Source organism: Pteronotus mesoamericanus, unplaced genomic scaffold (genome assembly GCF_021234165.1).
Source record: "Pteronotus mesoamericanus isolate MK-2021 breed Mesoamerican mustached bat unplaced genomic scaffold, CSHL_Meso_final contig_657, whole genome shotgun sequence".
Taxonomy (NCBI): Eukaryota; Metazoa; Chordata; class Mammalia; order Chiroptera; family Mormoopidae; genus Pteronotus; species Pteronotus mesoamericanus.
Window position 1 is genome coordinate 3,677,742 of NW_026555229.1, and position 19,547 is coordinate 3,697,288.

The 19,547-nt window shown below is 40.2% G+C and overlaps 1 protein-coding gene across 1 annotated transcript; it reads right to left on the minus strand.

Moving 5' to 3' along the window:
- Positions 1-3,559: 3,559 nt before the first annotated feature.
- LOC129077103 (cytochrome c oxidase assembly protein COX15 homolog) lies at positions 3,560-19,546 on the minus strand. The gene is made up of 9 exons (XM_054581343.1): positions 19,333-19,546; positions 16,783-16,973; positions 15,139-15,261; positions 14,665-14,851; positions 12,142-12,309; positions 10,077-10,158; positions 7,630-7,784; positions 5,972-6,085; positions 3,560-4,825 (listed from the first exon to the last, which is right to left on the minus strand). The coding sequence occupies exons 1-9, from the start codon at positions 19,420-19,422 to the stop codon at positions 4,694-4,696; spliced, it is 1,242 nt and encodes a 413-aa protein (XP_054437318.1). The 5' UTR covers positions 19,423-19,546; the 3' UTR covers positions 3,560-4,693.
- Position 19,547: the final 1 nt, after the last annotated feature.

A 19,547-nucleotide genomic window follows, 5' to 3' on the forward strand; every position in this document is an offset into this window, starting at 1 on the left:
CTTAGAAGACCAGGCTGCCTGAGAGCCCATGGTCATCTCCTACTTTATCCATGACCCCTGACATTCCCCGATGGGAATGGAGTGTCCAATAGCTATCATTATACATACACTTCAGAGCATGAGATTTTAAAAGGAACTTTAGAGGTCCCCTGAAATTGAGTCCCAGAGCAGTAGTAACATATGCTGTTACTACACTAGCAGTAGTGACCGCTGCTATGAAATGCTCATGGACAGAATCATCCTGGAAGGCAGTATATTTCAATAGAATCAATTCTATATAATAGGCTCACTGCAACTGATCATGTCCAATCTTTATAACTGCTTCTGATACTCATTTGTGATTGCTTTGCTCATATTTAGGAATAAATATAAAAGACTTTGCCAGAAATACCAAGTTTTCACTACATCTAGCTTTTGTATTTAATACTTCAAAATTTTAGATGTCTTTTAAACAATTTGCTCAATTTTATACAATTTCCTTAAGTACAGCATCCAAGCAATTCATGTGACGGTTACAATCCAGATTATTTAAGGTAAAAATGCCTATTAGATCTACCTCATTAAGGAACTTGGTTGTGATTCTTGGGCCATTTCCAGACTCCCTTGTAGAAACAATGCTGTTCCTCTTTGCTGTCTTTAGGCTAAACTCCTTTTCAAGCTAATACAGAACTGGTATCTAATTTCTCTTTTTGCTGTGGTATGTGATGTAACTTCATTTGGGATCAAGAATTAAGGTAGAAATAGCAGTGGATATTTCAAATTCTTCCCAATTAGTCTTTTCAGTTAGGCTAGTTTCAGAGTCCTGCCACAAGGGCCATGTGCTCTCTCAAAATGATGAGGATTTTGTTACAAAGTATATTTGTTAAGAAATGAGGACTTAAAAAAAATTGTAATAGACTTCCCTTGTGTTATTACCCAAGTGCTTCCTCTATGCTAATATTATTTCTTGATCCTTTTATTGGAAGGACAGAGAACTACATCTGTTGTCAATTTTGTTTCTCTGGAAGTCTGAGCAATAAGGAGATCTTTTTAAGATCGAATTATTACTCATACTATAAGGGCTTTCTACTTTTAAAACGTATTCAATCATTGCTTGCCATTTTTTAAAAAACCAAAGTTGAAAAAAATTTATGAATCATGGGATGTTTATAGCCGTGCGTGTGTAACTCAGCCAAGCCTGAAGACGGGTCTGCTTCTGAGCCTCTTCTTTTTAAGCAGTGCCATCACTTGCACACCCTCCGGTGGCCTGCCACACTCCCCACTACCGCTCCACTCCAGTGTACGCTAGTCCTGCTCCTTTCCTGAGCAGCCCCCCTTGCAGAGCACCTGCCGGAGCCTGGCCTGTTGACTACTGGTGCTGAAGGCTCTGCCTTTTATCAGCTTCATAAAAGTCTGTCTCTGCAGGGATCCCAAATATTTTGATCTCTGGTATTTCTATTATTATGTTGTATTTGAAATTTTTATCCTACAATTCCTCTTTAGTTGACGCCATGAAGTATATGCCTTGTCTCCTTCATTGTTTCTGCCTTGAGTGCTGGACCCTGCAGTGTTGAAAGGCATCTTTTCCTTATGATCCACAAGACACTCCTTTCTCACTTTATAAAACCAAAGGCTGCCTGTATTGCATCACTTGTGGGGGTTATTAAGATTGTTAAATTTTTCTAATGCTTCACATTAATAATTTTGATAAACAGTTCTTATAATTCTGATTAGTACTGTCAAATCATTGTTGAGCAAAATATGCAAGGCATATCAGAGGGGAGGCATTCTTCCTTATGCAGGGATGTGGGTATATGATTTACATGTGCCAGTATGTAACCCACCATTCATTCCAGAACCGGAAGGACTGTTGCAGGTAAACAGTTATCCTAACATCATGATCAGTGTTGTCTTTGTAACCAGCATTACTTTAAAGCAGCAGCTAATCGTCACCCTTGCCATATAGGCATCATTTGTCACTGTAAATTAAAGACAAAAATATTCTGGGTTGATTAAGAAAGGCAGGTGTTTTAATTTCCTTTGATGTTTTAAAAACAACTGACAAAATTGTTGAGGGACCTTTGAAAATACTATGGGAAATTCATTTAATCTTCTAGGCATGTGATGACATTTTGAAAGAGGTGTCTGGGATATTAATCTGTAATCATCATTCATTCATGCAATATTTGGTGTGTCTGATGCTGGGAATAATGCAAACATAAAAATATTTCAGGTAATCTCCATTCACCAGGAGCTCATGGATAGGTATGATACAGTTATATGGCTAAATGCAACCCAATCTGTTTTTCCAAACTTACTCATCTTTAATGAAATAAAAACAAAGCAAAATATCTGAAACTTGAATTCATTCGTTGCTACTTTGTTGGCGGGAACTGTAGTAGTAGCAGCATATAGTTCTTTGGGTTGGATCATACTGCCCTCTGCTGACTCGTTAACTAAGGACAACCTTAGTTTGGGGATCAGGCGATAATAGTATGGAAACCTACCTCATTGACCATAGTTCCCTTTTTAAAAGAATTCTGGCTAGAAGAGGTGATATCCCATTAACAGGATCAACAAAGCAGATTAAATGAGACATGGTAGGGGTAGAGATTCAGAGGGAATGGGAATAAAGGGTCAAAACTTTATAAGGTTATTAGGTTACCAGGGCCTTGGGCTGTGGCTCCCAAACTTGTCTGCAACTGGAATCACCTGGGGAACTTAAAAATATGCCTGTTACTCCATCCAGAGATTGAAATTTAATTTGGTCTTGGGTGAGGCTTGGGCTTTAGGATTTTTAAAGATTCTAATTTGAGAGAAGGTAGACTGGCCATAGCATTAAGTCCCAGGGTCTGAGATTTTCTAAAAATCACAAACTGTCCATTTCTGTTTTGCTAAGAACCACTTGAGAATGGTACACTGCTCTGAGTCACTGAAACTTCTAGAGTATTGGAGTTGAGAGGAAACTGAGATCATCTAGTGCAGCCACTGTAAATGGACAAACCTTAGGTCATTTATGGCTCCCAAATATGTTGCATCTGCATAATGTTCTAAAGAATTTGAAATTAGTTGCCAGCACTTCTCTGAGAGCTTTCACACAAAAAAACCCTAGATGTTTGGATTCTTTAAAAAATCAGATCTGACAACCCTGGGCATGCATAGCAGCAAAAAAGCACATCTTCGCAGTCGTTAGTCTGTTAGCTGGAGGCACCTGCTCAATGGCTTGTTACTGTCTCAACCAGACTGACCTTAGTGGGCATTTGGTTTGGTTCAACTTCCTCTAGTCTTCTACAAAACTAAAAACCAGCTCTCTGCAACTTCCACCTATTACTCCTCCAGCTTTGCAGCACAAAGGGAGCTCATTGCTGCTCCAAGAGGCTTCAGCTCATCAAGGACAGAAATTTTGCTCTCTCCAAATGTCCTTTCTTCTCCAGCTAAAATACTCGGAGTTCCTTCAAGTATTTCCTGTGATACAGGTTCCTCTTCATCCTGGCCCCTTCCCCTTGCTACATACTTAGTGGTCAATGTCCTCCTTAAATTTGGTATCCCTAGTGAAATGCTGCATTTGCACTGAGACTGTAGCTGTGACATTTATATTGATAAAATCTGAACCAGCACTAACTTTTATTGAAGTCATCACATTGTTGGTTTGACTTCACATTGTTGGTGCTGAGTATGTGCTGAGTATGTGGCCAAAAGAAATCCCTGTCTTTTTTATATGAAATGATATGAAGCTAGGTTTCTCCACCCCAAACTTATACAACCTACTTAATTGAAATGAAGATGTTATATTTATAATTAATTTCATCTTGATCATGTCTTGTCTGGGATAGTTTTGAGCTGTGACTGCCATCTATAATATTAGCAACGTTTGGTTGCTCCGTACTCAAATCTGAGTTGATGCCTTCATTCAGACACTGATTAAAAGAAGGTTGAATAAGAGAGTCCTGTGAAATATCAGTAGAGACCAAAATCACAGCAATCCATTAGTCAACAAGTGTTTAAACTGTCCATGTCCCCCCATTAAGGCCACATTTTTTTCATCCATGAGGAAACCCTTTCAGGAACTGATTTATGCTATCCCATTCATTTGAACTAGCAATGTAACAGCACTATGTAGGTTAGAGCTTAATGAATCTGAGTGGGTTACTAGTGATTCCTTCCTTTTCTCTAAGTACCTATAAACCACTTTGCTGCACACAGATACGAAGCTTGTCAAAATCTACTTCATTTATCAAAGTCAGGATATCAGAATACAGTAGCTATTTCTTGCTTAGAAGCCTATCTGGTTACTTCAGGGAGTGCCAATCTTTCCCTTTGAATTTTCCGCTGACAGAAGTGAAGACATAAAGAGTTTCTATTTAGGCAGAATTCAGGTCTCAGGAGGTTGGGACAGATGATGCATGTAAGAACCAAGAGCTTGCCAACACCTGAAATCTGCAACAGAAACCTACCAGGAAGCAGCAAATATTTTTTCATCTATATTAAACCCAATTTTCAACACCAAAAATAATATTTAAAAAGGAACCTTCAGTGTAACCATACCTAATGACATTCTTGATCCAGTGACTGTTTCAAAGACAGGCAAAAACATTTTTAAAACTTAACAAATTTGGAAACCACTTGATATGCCAAGCTCCTCCCTCTTAGCAAAACCCAGTTTCTTGTGCTCTCTTAGCACAGTTTCAGTCCTATGCAGCCGATCCTCTTCGAATTATTTTGGGACTCTTCGGAGTTCATTCATGAGCCAAAGGGCAACACTGAGCAGAGCCAAGGAGCCCGACTGGTGAGTGGCAGCCAAAGGAGTTGGCACGTACATTAGCAGAGTGCTAATGCCCAAGCCCACCTGTTACAGAGGAAAGACAGCAGTAAGCAAAGTAGGAACCACAAATTCAGAGTTGAAACAACTGGGCACCGACAACCAGAAACACAAACCTCTATATTCTCCCATCAGAACATTAAAAATACATTTTTAATTCCACAAATATACTTACAATGAAGTAAATTCACACAACACAAAAAACACTAAAATTCCCTTCATGATCACTTACCCTATCCCAGGTCCCCCCACCAAAGGTAGTCACTATTACCAGCTAGTACACACTTGTACTTTTGTATAAATGTTTTTAGAAAAACACAGTTTTGTGCTTTTAAAAAATACATTGTTCTGTGACTTGCTTTTTTCATTTAATACAGGTCTTGAGATACTATTTTAAACTGCTGTACAGTATTCTGCACTATAAATTTACCATGTACTTAGACTGTTTCTAGCTTTTCACCATCACAGCAACTTTTAAAAAAAAAGATTTTATGTATTTTAAAGAGTGGGAGAGAAAAATCAACGTGCAAGAGACACATTGATAGGTTGGTTGCTTTCTGCATGCCGCCAACCGAGGACCCAGCCTGCAACCCAGGCACGTGCCCTGACTGAGAATCGATCCAGCAACCCCTCAGTTCGCAGGCCAGCCACTCAGTCCACTGAGTCACACCAGCCAGGACATCACAGCAATTCTATAATGAATTTCTCCATAGATATAGCTCTCCGTGCATCAGAATATCTCTAGGGCAGGCACTATTAAGTCAATTAGCTGGGCCAAGGATGTATTCATTTAACATTTTAAATGCCCTCTGAAAAACGCCAAACTCATGTTCTCACCAAGAAGACGGGAAAGTATCCAGTTTCCTATGCTTGTGCCAATACCTGGTTATCTTTTGATTTCTTCATTTATTTCCAACCTGACAAGCACCAAATGGCATGCATTGTTTTAATTTGCTCCTCTATGATCATAAGTGAGACTAAAGAGCTCTTCATATTTATTGGCCATTCATCATTCATCTTGTGAGAATTGTGACTGGTACCCTTATCTTATTTTCTGGTTATTAATCTTCTAAGTCTATTTTAAGTACTGAAAATACTTTGTCCTAGGCTGTTGCCTTTCCTTTTTAACCTTGTTTTGGGTATACCCTCAGGCTTAAAAGAAGTGGTTTGTACCTGTGTGTATGCCAAAGCCAGCAGAGTCACTGCTGCCATCTTGGTCCTTCGAGGAAGGGGGATTCTCCGGGACAGAAAGTAGAGCGCTGTCACAGCAGTAACTGAAGTGATTCCCTGTTAAGGAGGAAAGAGTCTCATCAAGTGCCAGGAAGCAACGTTCCACCCTCCTGATTTCTGCGCACTTCACATGTATCTCCTCCAGAACCAGTGAGTAATCACCAGGTACCTTCCTGTCCCAGGCAGAGAACCCACCTGCAGTTCCCCCTCTGATTACTGCTCCTCAGTCTCCTTCCCCCTCCTCTTCTGCTTGCCACTTACATGTCGATGTTCCCTGAGGTGCGACCTGAAGTTTCTGCACCTGTCCCTTTATGTTACAGTTACACACACTCTCAGTGATCTCATGCACCTTCCGCTGCGGGTGTCCCCCAGGCATGGCCCTCACATTTTAAATCATTCCTTGCACCCTCTGCCCTCTACTCTAACCCCATATTGTTAGAGCAAGTCTGACCCCAGCCTGTGAGGGTTATTTTTTTCCTGGTCTGTGAGTAGAGGAGGTGGTAGTGTCGCAGCTAGTGCTAAAAAGATCTAAAGTCTCATTTTCATTCCCACCCCTTCAGAATGAAGGTCTGGGACTGACAACAGGATCTCTGTGCCCCTTCTCTAATGTCAAGGAGAATGTTTTTCTGTCATATTTGTACATCTGTTTCACTCCTTTTCCTTTTCAGAGCCATCCATGATGACAATTTCAGTCAGACTTTGCTAATTCTAAAATGCGTGGCGGTGAGGACTGGGCCCACCCCACGGTAACTTGTGCCGCCCCAGCAATCCCTTTGGACGTCTGAGTCCTCTGAGTTTCTGTTTGGATGTCCTCTACCCTCTCACAGTCAACGTACCTCAATCTGATGACATCCTCCCATGTCTAGTTCAGCACTCTTTCCAATAGTTTCATTTTTGTTAGTCGTGTTTCAAGCACACCCCAGAAGAAACTTTGGGATCTCCCTTTATCTTTCCTCACCTTCATTTCTACAGCCACTCTTCTTACAACCCCTCTCAGATTCATCATTCTTCCTAAATCCGCTCCCGCCATGGAGCCTTGAATCTCATCACTCTCCCTTGCATTACTGCAATAGCAATATTGCTTCTCACTGGTCTCCTTGCTGCTGATCTTTCCTCGCTCCAATTTATCATGCCCAGGCTACTGGGCCAATCTTAACATGACCCAGGGCAGGCCCATAATAAACAGTGGCTTAAATAAAACAAAAAGCACGTATGATGCTCTTGGCTCTTTGGGGTTCTGGTTCAGCTCTGACAGCTACATTCTAAAATGGTCTTTGCATTCTCTTCTCTACTCAGCCTCCTATCTGCTAAAATGTGTGTGCAGGATTGAGAGAGGTTATCATTTGCCACATGGTAGAAAGCAGATTCGAACTTTGAGAAGGTGGCAACGTCCTGAAAGCCAGAATCTGGCTGGAGGGTGTATGAGTAATTGAGGAAAAAAAAAATTAATAAAATGGAGAGCCGGTACTCAATTTCTTATAAAAAGAGAAAGAAATCTAGTGCCCATTCTACCCTCTCACTGTTGCCATCAGTGCTTTGAACATCTCAAAACCTACGAGAGGCTCCCTGTTGCTTGCCAATTAACCATCAGCCAGACTTACCAGAATCCGGTGATCAAATTGCACCATAGTGGGATTCTCAAAAACATTCCTCAGGATGGGGGAGAAGGTAAAGAGGTCCTCTGGGATCCAAGATTCTCCCATCTTGGGGAAGGAGTTGTAAACAAGGCCGGCATCCAGTCCTGCTACAAAAGCCCCTGTATACCAAGGGAAATGGTATTTATTAGGATGAGAGAAAGAAAAGGTCAAATACTATTCTAACATAGAAAAACTTCATTATCCCCAAGTTAGATAAAAGAAGTGCCAGAGAATAATAGAAATATTTACAGTAGGGATTCTCAAACAGGGAATATACATCACAATCACCATGTGAACTTAAAAGAAAAACAATCACCGTATCCTCACTTTCTCCCAAGATTCTGGCATGCCTCCCCTGGGGAAGTGCACTAGAAGCCCTAGAGAGAGGCATCCTAGCTTGAAAAATTCCCTTTGTGATTCCCCCCACTGAGAACTACTTATTTATTCTGGAAGTGTTCTTCCCCCAGACTCTGTGTAACTTATTCCCTCACTTCCTCAGGTCTTCACTCAAACATCACCTCATCAGAGACCCCCCCCCCATGACCGTGTGTAAGAAGGCACTCTCTTATTGTGCTTCCACCCCTTATTCTGCTTTATTTTTCTTCATAGCACTGAACATTATCTGACATGCTGTTTTTATTATTTATCTCTTCCCCAAGTGCTCAAAAAATGTTTGCTGAATGAACAAAAAAATGAAAAACCTTATAGATTAAATCCTGGATAAACACATAAACAGGGTATTTATGAATTATTATTATTTGGATCAGATTATTATTTTGATTCCATTATTTATGACCAAAAAGAATTCAGGGATGTTTAGGTCACATTCCTTATTTTGTAAATGCCATTTATCAAGTCAAAATTCATTTTCTTCCACCAAAAAAGGGAAGGGGGAAGGTAAGAGTTGGGTAGGTCACTGGTTTGATGGTTTTATTTAAAAATTTTTAAAAAAAATTGATTCTAGAGAGAGGGAAAGGGAGTAAGAGAGGGAGAAAAACCTTGATGTGAGAGAGAAACATTGATCAGTTGCCTCTTGCACATGCCCCAACTGGGGACCGAACCTGCAACCGGGGCAATGTGCCCTGACTGGGAATTGAACATGCAACCTTTCAGTTTGTGGTATAATGCCCAACCAACTGAGCCACACCAGCCAGGGCTGATGGTTTTATTTTAAAGCAGTGCTGTTCAGCCCCAACTGGTATTTGTTGGGCATCATCCTGCAAAGTGAAAGGTCACTGATTCGATTCCCGGTCAGGTCACCCGCTTGGGTTGCACGTTTGGTCCCAGGTTGGTAATGAGAGGTAACTGATCAAATAAATACCATATTTGGCCATGTATAATGCGCACCCATATTTTTGGCCCAAGCTTTAAAAAAAAAAAACTTTTAATTTTTAAATTCAATTATTTATTTATTTATACTTAGAAACAATTGGCTATCATATTCCAGGGTGTTATTTTGCATATGGATATCATTATTCCTTCCTAGAATTACACTTTTAATGCATAAGCATAAGTAAAAGAATTAAAAAATGCATAAGCGTAAGAATTAAAAACACATAGATACGGAATTAGTACTACCCATGTATAATGTGTATCTTTATTTTTCCCTCAAAAATTTGGGCAAAAAGTGCACATTATACACAGCAAAGTATGGTAATTAAAGCAGTTCTGTTCAAGAGGACTTTCTGGGATGGTGAAAATGTTCTGTATCTGCCGTCCAATACAATAGCTGATAGCCACATATGGCTATGGAGCCCTTTAATTGTGGCTAGTGTGACTGAGGAACTAAATTTTAAATTTTATTTAATTTTAAATAATTACATGAGACCAGTGATTATTGTATTGGATAGCACAGTTCTAGAATAAGAGAGGTAGAGGTATGATTTAAAGAATGAGAAAGATCTGTGTTGGTCTCTTGGTCTCAATGAACTTCCTACCTTGGACCATTTTCGAGGGAAGGCCTTCTGACTGACCCATCTTGATACATGTAATAATAACACTAATGTTTACATAATAATAACAGCTAACACTTATATAGCTTTTGCTACATGCCAGGTACTATTTATTGTAAGCACTTCACATATTCTACTCAGACTATTATCATCATCCCCATTTTATAGAATAGGTCACTGAGGCCCAAAGAGGTTCCATAGTTTGTCCAAGGTCAGAGTTCAAAGGTGGTAAAGCCAAGATTTGAGCCTAGACAATACGGATCCAGGCAGATGCTCGGTATTTTTGTTCAACTGACTGGAAAGCAGGATTTTTAGAAGGGAGGAAGGAACGGTAAAGATAATGGGTATGAGAAAGGCAGGTGTGAAAAGGAAATAAGAAGGTACAAGAAAGGGAAATGCATTAGGCAAGAGATACTACCTGAGAATGAAATAAAAATAGGCCATCTGGAAGAGTCCTACCTGAGAGAGCTGTAAGGAACACGAGGCCTGTTGTTCCATGAGCAAATCGTCTCAACCACAGGAGTTGACGGGTTTCAGGCAACTAAATAAGAAAATTACTCAGGTCAACTGTACTTCAGCAACTGCAAGAGGCAGCAAGATCTCCAAGGCTAAATAAACCAACACACAATTTGAGATCAGATCTTGTCTGACCCCAAAACTAGGGTAGCTACTCTCAGCGATATTCTGTTCTGATGAATGCATTGTATTTTATTAAATTTATACATTTACTATCTCTCTCCTCTGCTATCCTGTAAGGTTTTTTTTTTTGTTTGTTTGTTTTTTTGTTTTTATCCTTTAAGTCTTGTGAAGGCAGGAACTGCCATGTGTCTTGCAGACATACTGGCCCAGGGCTTGGCATATAGGTACTCAATACATATCTATTTAATAACTGAATGATCTGCAGGGTTCAGGGGGAAAAAATGCTTCGTCAGGGTTGAAATGGTGTGGCCTAAGACACAGGACTGGATTTTCATCTTGCGTGTGATATTTAGTGCTTAACAAATAGTCAGAATCAGAACTGCATAAAATACCTACAGTAGAGATTCTTGCATTTAGTGTTTTTGGTAAAGTCAAAATTTGTTTTTATTTTTACTATAGACAACTTCTGATGTTAATCAGTGAATCAACAAATATTTATTATGAACTTTATAAACATAACCGTAATGATACAAAAATGCTTTACAATCTAGTATGTGAAGAATTACGTACCATTACTAAGATTTTGTGGCACACTATGTCAGTGCTGTCAAATAGAACTTTCTGTGCTGCTCAATATGTGGACAATGAAGACTTAAAGCAAGGCTAGAGCAACTTAAAATTTAAATAAAACATTAATTTTATTTAAACTTGAAGTAAATAACAAGTATTTTAGTTAATTTTATTTAATATTAATTAATTAAAATTTAAACAGCCACACATAGCTAGTTAGCTACTGTGCTGGACAGCATAGTCCAACTATATGTTTGATGTTTGACTATCTTCTCAAATCTTTTCTGTAGTTAGTAGAATATAAATAAATTTTAAAAAGAAAAACAATTAATTGATAATTTAAAAAACACTGGTAACCTTTAAGAGTACCATTTCAATAGAGAGGGGGGATGTGTGTGTGTATGTACAGGGGTGGGTGGGGAAGTCAGGTGACAACTGGAAAAGAAGAAAGAGTTGTCAGGAGGAACATCTATAATATAGGCAATTCATTTTAGAATTTTGGCTTTGAAGGTCAGGAAAACAGAATTATTCAGCTGTCAAATTGTCTACTACACCGATGTTTCAACTCCATCTGGCTTCCCTGTGGGGTGACTGCCAAGTCATCATCTCCTGTCCTTACTGGGATCCAGGCCACTGATTCCAAGTACCTATTGGATGATTCTATTTAAAAGTCCTATTATCATCTCAAACACTACTCCATGAACAGGTTATTTAGGTCTACCATGACTTCAATGTCTAAAATATTATTCATTAAAAAAAAAAAACCTAGAAAAAACTTTTATCAGCCTACTGAGAAAATATTCTCAAGCAAGATCACTGAGGTTTACTGTTTTGTTTGACTTGATGAGTGGTAGGTTCCCACCTAAAGAAGGAAAAACCCGACATGGCTCTTGTGCACCACGAGGCCAGAGGTGGCTCTCGTTCTGGCCTTCCTCACCTCGCCATCTACCCTCCCTCTGGGAGTCAGGAGTAGAGTGGTTGGGATATCTGTTGTTGTTGGTACTCCTTCCCGCTTTTTCTAAAATTCATGTTTTCACCTTCCCAACAAGCAATGCTGACAAAATCTTTGGCTCCTAAACTGTTTCTCCTTTGAATGAGTCGTTCCAGCTCAAAAGAATAACTGCACATTTTACTCTGCAGTCCCAAAGTTCAACGTTTCTCTAAACTTTGGTTATATCTAGTTTCTGGCAAATTGGCAGATGTCACTAAGGGAATATGTACATTATGACGTAACCTCCTATTAGAACCAGAATTACTGTTTCTCCAGCCCTGTCAGCTCTGTTCAGATGCGATAACAATACAGACTGACTGCTACCTTGTGCTGAGGAAGCAGCAGCGAGAGCGAGGTCCACAAGCTGGCGCAATAAAGAACAAGGGCTGATCCAAGGTGGGCAGCGAGGCGGTACTGACTGACCCGAGGGATGTCATGAGAATCTGGTTTTTCTTCTAATCCACTTTTCACCATATACCATCCCAAAAGACCCTAGAACCAAAAAGAAAAGAGGCAAATAAAACAAGGTTGGAACTGTCTACTGAACTTCACTCTCTGAGAAAGTGAGTTATCAATTATCAGAATTACTCTCTACCTGACCCCTCCTTTCCGTACCCCTCGTATGCCCTCAGTATCCCAGGAATCATGATGTAGCCACACTTCCACATACAGCGCCATAAATATTTAACCACTGATTAGATTAACATTTTACTGAAGTATAAGTCAAATACAGGAAAGTATACAAAAGCTTATTTGTGGACAAAACCTTACATATCCCTGATATGATTTAATATTACATAAACCAGTGAAATAAGAAAAAAGAGAGCTGTTTCTATAAAAACCAGACTGAATGTTTTGGAAAGCTTGAGAAAGCTTAAAAACAACTACTGTCAAGTTAGATAGAAATAGAAAATACTAAGTTTTATGGGGGAAAGTCATTAAAATCCGTAAGGCTCTGCAGTCAGATTACAAGTATCTAAGTTCTCTCTCTTCTTTAAGGAAAATGAAACAAAATGATGGTTTATGGGGGTGCAAGAGATCTGAAGTTGAACTACAATCAGAGGACTAAAGAACAGGCCTTGGCTCTTCATTTTAAAAAATATAATAAAAGTACATTTAAAAGTTTAAGGTATGTATTATTATTCTATGATTCCCTGCTTTTACCTGCTTTTTCAAGTAACTCAAACAATTGTCAGTTCCAATCATATCAGATAAGATATGGCCATTTCATCCCCCACCCTGCCAAACCAATAGGTTCCCGTCAAAAGGTGGGATTTTCCCCACCTCCTCCTCTTTTTGGACATCCTCACCTGAGGACATTTTATTCATTGCTTGCTGAGAGAGAGGAAGTGAGAGAGGAAAACACTGATGTGAGAGAGGAGCATGGATTAGTTGCCTCCCAGATCAAACCTGCAACCTAGGTATATGCCCTGACCGGGAATCAAACCCACAACCTTTTGGGCATGGGACGATGCTCCAACCAACTGAGCCACACTGGCCAGGGCTTCAAAATTTCTTTTGAAATTTATTGATTGATTTTGGAGAAAGAGAGGAAAGTGGAAGTGGGAGCAGGGGAAGGGGGGTGAGAGAGAGATCGATTTGTTATTCTACTTATTTATGCATTCATTGGTTGCTTTTTGTTCGGGCCCTGCCTGAGGACTGACCCCGTAACCTTGGTGTGGGGACGACTCTCCAACCAACTGAGCTACCTGGCCAGGGCCCCACTTCTTCTAAATACATGGTCCTCAGGCAACATTTTTGGGCATTCTGCCCCTCTTCATGACTGGCCTGGATGTTCTAATTATCTTGATTTCATCTGCATAGGACATTGGAAGAAGATCACAATATACAGTGCGAACTACTAGCCCCTGTTTTCTTCCTTCTATAACCCACCTGCCATCTTTAATTTTCTGCCTCCCTGACTGTCTTCAGTGGGTTTATTTTTCTCATTCTAAAACAAACTTTCACTTTTACAACCCGCCCCTGGCCTTTTCTGTTAGACTTTTATTAATGTCTAATTCTTTATTGTCTGTTTCTACTGCCTCTATTACATCTCTTCCATCTCCCAACTTAACTCCATTTGGTTCACACTCTCCCCACTTCTAAGTTAAATTGCCCAATTTACTTCCTCATCAAATTTTGCTATTTGATTGATGCTCTGATTCTCTCCCTTAGGGCCTGTACACTTTGACCCAAATACTCATGTGTCTTCTCTAATATTTCTTTTCTTGGCTCTTAGCCTCACCTAACCCCTTAAGTGTGAGAGTCTTTGAATGCTCTCTTCCTTAAGAGGAGTTCAACTTATGTGATTTGAACCACCATTTATACAGTACTTGAATATCTCTCAGCTCCATCTATATTTTAAGATCCTTCATCCCACAACCTGTTTCTCTCTTTAGGAATTTTCCTATTTGCTTCTGTAGCCATTTTACCATAGGGATCCCAGTTCCACACAGAGCAATCAAGTTAGAAAACCCAAGATGAGAACCCGGGAGGAGGGCCATGGTGGGGAAAAACCTCTAATTCTCGTGACGCAAAAATATATTTACTGAGTGCTTACTGATTCCAGGCACTAACCTAAGTACTTTATATGCGTGATCTCATTTAATATTCATGCAAGCTAAACAGTAAGCACTATTATTATCCCTGTTTACAGGTAAGGAAAGCAGAGCCTGCTTAGGTTAGAACTTGCCCTACTAAGTGGCAGAGCTCGGCCATGAAGCCAGGCATGTGACACTAAAATCCATACTCTCACCTAATCCTTTATAAAATTAGTTCCTTAACATCAATGCCAACTAGGAAACTCTTGGGAGCACCTCTGGTTTCCCATACTTGAGTAAAGCTCACCTGGAAGCACACTAACCCACAGAGGGCAAGAACACGTCCTTTCATGCTGCGGCTGAGCCAGCCCTTTCTCCAAAAGTAGGCAGCAGGCAGGATGTACGCGAGGCCTACAAGGCGACCCCACATTCGGTGTGAGTACTCCATGTACCAGATGAACTTGAATTCTGCCAATGTCATATCATGATTCAAGCTGGATGAAAAGGTAGTCAAAAAATAAGAAAGAGGAAATACCCATCCAATTTTTACTTCTCAGTGGAATGCAGGAACCCTTTCAGCCTTTAAGTTTGATAGGTCTGCCCCGCTCCTCATGAGTGACCTTAGGATCACTTTGGATTGGAGGTTTAGAGTAGGCAGCTCAATGAACATAACTGAGTCAAATATCAAGAAATGATGGAATCTAATCATTCTACATGTTTAAATAAGCAAAAGACTGAGTGGCTCTTGTGGGATGTTTACCTGATTTTCTCTAATACTTACATTTTAAATTCTGGAAATTGCTGGTATTTTTGGAATTCTGCTTCCCATTCCTCTTGGCTTGTTGGTGGCTTCATCTCCTTTATTAAATGCCAATCTACCATTGAGAGGCCAGACTCTGTCAACCTTAGGAAAGAAATTTGAGTGAGTATGTATATGTGTGCATACAACGCTAGATTACTCATAAGTGGTTTACAGCAACAAGTCGATCTAAACATCACCTCTCTAAAGGTAAACACACCGTTTCACCGTTTCCTCTCTGACACCTTCCTCTTCTCTTACTGCTTAGAATTTTGACAGAAACAGCAAAAATCAACCCTTAGACCAAAGACATTTGCCCTAAATGCATAAATATTTACACAAGGAAAAGATATTTGATATAGGTATAAAACATTTTAGGTTCTTGAGTGAATTTAAAGACAGTAAAACTTAAATTTGTCAGTTTCCCGTAACAGCCTATGTAACACATACAGTGTATTTTGAAATAAGGGCACAGGGATTGTGGAATTTGAGAAAACATACTTTATTCAAACTAAAAGTATTTTTTACCAAAATGAGTTAGGATTCCTAACGTAAAAGGCTGATTTTACGCTTGAGGCAGGAAATGTATGAGAAGAGCCTGAAGCACCTTATCATCCAGAAAGCAAGGAATCAAAGGTTACCAAGGTCCTGTCAAAAACAACCCTGGAGCCAATTTGAGAAGGTTTTCACTGACTAAATATGGGACAACTTGAGCAAAACATCGTCACTGTAATGAATTGAAACATACCAAATATGTTTAAACCTATGAGCTCATAATGATACCTAAAACCTCACTTTATTGGTTACCTTTGGAGGATGCTTGGGAACCAATTTATCATTATGAAAATTGGTAAATAAAGGGAAGGAATCAAGTATTTATCCTGCCTTTCCTGTATACACTATACCTTAGGATAACCCAACTGTTGATGAGGAAAAGTTTCTCTTTAGCTAAAAGAATATTACAAATTTGCAACTCTAATGGAATAATGAATCTAGGCAATGATCACAAATGGTGGTTGACATCTCTAATGTTCATCAGATACTTATAAATGTTATAGTCAGCTATGTATATTTTGCCCCATGCCCCAACCAGAATCTGATCAAGCAATAACCAGTTTACAGGAAATACAGGAGACAATGACACTTGCTGAACACCACCACAGTATGCAATCAGGAAAATCCAGACTGGGAAACTCTACAGGACAAATGATTTGGGTTTCTTCAATAAAAAAAAAGAAAAACTTCAAATATGGGGGTGGGTGGAGGTTTCAAGAGACTTAAGAGGCATATGAACTAACTGATATATGGAACTTATTTGGGTTTAATTCAAACTAACTACAAAAATTTTGAGACAAATTTGAACTCTGATTTTAGGGGGAAATATACACAATGTAAGCTAATAGTTAAAATCGAAACCAGTCCTCGTAAAGGCCTCCTACTAAAAAAACCCTAAACTGTTCTAGGTCAGGCAAGCCATCAGACACATTTCCTCTTTAGGCCTCAGTTTCTGCATTTGTAAAATGAGGGAGCCAGACTACATGATCCCTAGGGTCCCTTCCCCCCTTGGTCATCCTGTGCCTCTACTGATGTCCCAAACAGCTGACACACTATGAGCAAATTACTCACCTAGTTACTCCACCAAGAATAACTGCTCCAGCCACTGTTCCACTGCAGACCAGGAGCCATCGGCCCACCACCCGCTCAGCAGCCTTTGAGGGAAGGGACACTGTACCCCTTCCAGACTGTAAAGCTACTTCAGAGATGGTGCTGCACTGCCCTGGCCTCAAGGGGTGCCTGATCCCACAGGTGCAACCACACTAAGGATCAAGACAGATAAATTACAACTAAAGAAAGAGGGAAAGACATCACTCCACTGCTACTCACACTCACTCCCTCTGGAGTTTGAGCACCCTTATGGCAACATTTCCATTGCTACTGCCCTGGTAAATCATCTTTTCACTGGATTACTGCATCTACCTTCCAACCAGTTTTCCTGACTCTAGTCTTCGCCTCATTCCAATTCATCCCCACACAAGAAGAATCTTCTGGTCTCTGCATACATCCTCAGACCTAACTCTACACCTATACGTGGGCTACTTTCTTTTTTCTGTGGGTCTTTAACCAAGATTTCCCTCTGGTTGGGACACTACCTGTCCTCTGATGGAAAATACGCAAGCCCATTTTATTGTGCTTCAATTACTGTGCTTTGCTGACATTGTGGTGGTTTTGTTTTTTTTTTTTTTAAATCAAAGGTTTGTGGCAACCTTGCATCAAGGACACAGAAAACCTCCTGGAAAGGATTCACCTTTCTAGATGACATTAACATTCCTGATTAATGGCAAGAGTTGAAGACATCAACATTAACAGGAATTTGGAAGAAGTTGACTCCAACCCTCATGAATGACATTGAGGGACTCAAGCCTTTAGTGAAATAACTACAGATATGGTAGCACCTGGAGCCTGCAGATACGGCTAAGCTGCTGTAATCTCTTGATAAAACTTTAACAGATGAGGAACTGCTTCTTATGGATGAGTAAAGAAAGTGGTTTCTTGAGATGGAAGCTAGTGCTGAAGATGCTTTGAAGATTGTAACAAAGGATTTAGAATATTATGTAAACTTAGCTGGTAAAGCAGTGGCAGGGTTTTAGTGGATTGACTCCAATTTTGAAAGAAGTTCCAGGGTGGGCAAAATGCTATCAAACAGCATGCTACAGAGTAATTATTCTCCTGAAAGGCAGTCAATCAATGTAGTAAACTTCATCATTATCTTATTTTAACACATTTCGTAACGTTCACGAGTTTTCTTGTTTTTCATGAACCATCTGTTATGGACTTTAGATGTCAACACACTGTCTTGTCCACATCGAATGAAGCGATCTCATTGGTGGAAACCGTGCAGGTCAATCTACGAAAAACTATGTAATTGCACGAACCCATAAAGCATTGCAGTTACATTGTATTTTGGTCATTCGACCCTGGCGTATGTCTTAAGAGATTTCTATGTGATACGCAATGTGTTAAGGAATTGCTATAGCCACCCCAGCCTTCTAACCACCACCACGATCAGTCAGCAGACATCAATAAATATCAAGGCAAGACTCTCCATCAGCAAAAAAGATCATGACTCACTGAAAGCTCAGATGATGATCACCTTTTTTTTTAGCAATAAAGTATTCTTAAGGGACGTACAGTTTTTTTAGACATAATGCTATTGTACACTTAATTCACACAACTCACTTTATTGTGATATTTGCTTTATTGCAGTGGTCTGGAACCCAACCTACAGTATCTTCAAGGTATGCCTGTAGTACCTACTTGCAGACCTCAGCTTAGATGTCACCTCCTCGCGGAAGTGTACCCAGATTATTCTAGGACTGCAACAGGTCACTTTCAGTACACTTTACCTCCACTATCAATCCTTAACATACTGCAAGTTTCCTCTCTATTTCCCACTGAACTACGTGCTGTGGGACAACGGTCCCTGGTCAGCCTGGCTCTTTCCTTCCTGTTTCCTTCGTTTCAAGCACAGTTCCCCTGCGTAACAAGACCTTAATGAAGATTTAATAAATATTTAAGTAAATAAACTGTGGCTTCCTCCAGGGCAAGTAGCCTTTGGTGTTTACCTTTCACTCTCCAGTTCCTAACACATAATAACCATTGATTTCATTATTACTTGAGTGGATATACACCCTTTTCTGACTCTGTCCCTGAGAATCAGAAAACCCGTTTTGGTTTCCTGCTTCTAATTAAGTAACTTGAGACAACATAAATTAAGCCTCAATTTCCTTCTTCGTAGAAGGGGGTTATAATCCCTAACCTGACTACCTGGGGACTTCTGGCAAAAAATACATACTTGGGTAAAATTTAGCACTTTGTGCTAAGTGCTTGCTGCAAATTACATTTAATCCTTTCAGCAATCTCATGAACTAGGTATTGCTGTTATCCCCCATTTTTGTGGGGAAACTGATGCACAGAAAGGTTAGCTAATTTGGCTAATACCACACAGCTAGTAACTGGTAGGTCCAGTTCAGAAGTCAGGGGCTCTGGAAACCAGGAAATGCATTTTGAACTCTTATGGAGTTAAGGAAACGTGATGTGGGTCATCTATTATCTTTCTCCAGGCCCTTTCCCCCCACGCCCGCTTCCGCGACTCAAGAGTCCGCTGCGGTGCGCTACCTGCGTTCTAGGCGCCGCCCTTGGAACCAGGAGTCGGAGGCATGGGCTCTCCATCAAGGCCTTCAAGGGCGGAAAGAGTAATCGCTGCATGCTGAGGACAGTGAGCGGCCGCCGCCTCAAAACCCCAGCAATCTCTGTACTCTCCTTTCTTTGCTACCGAAAGAAGCACTTCCGAGTCACAGAGCAAGCCGCTCCTTCTCAGACTGCCGGGGTGA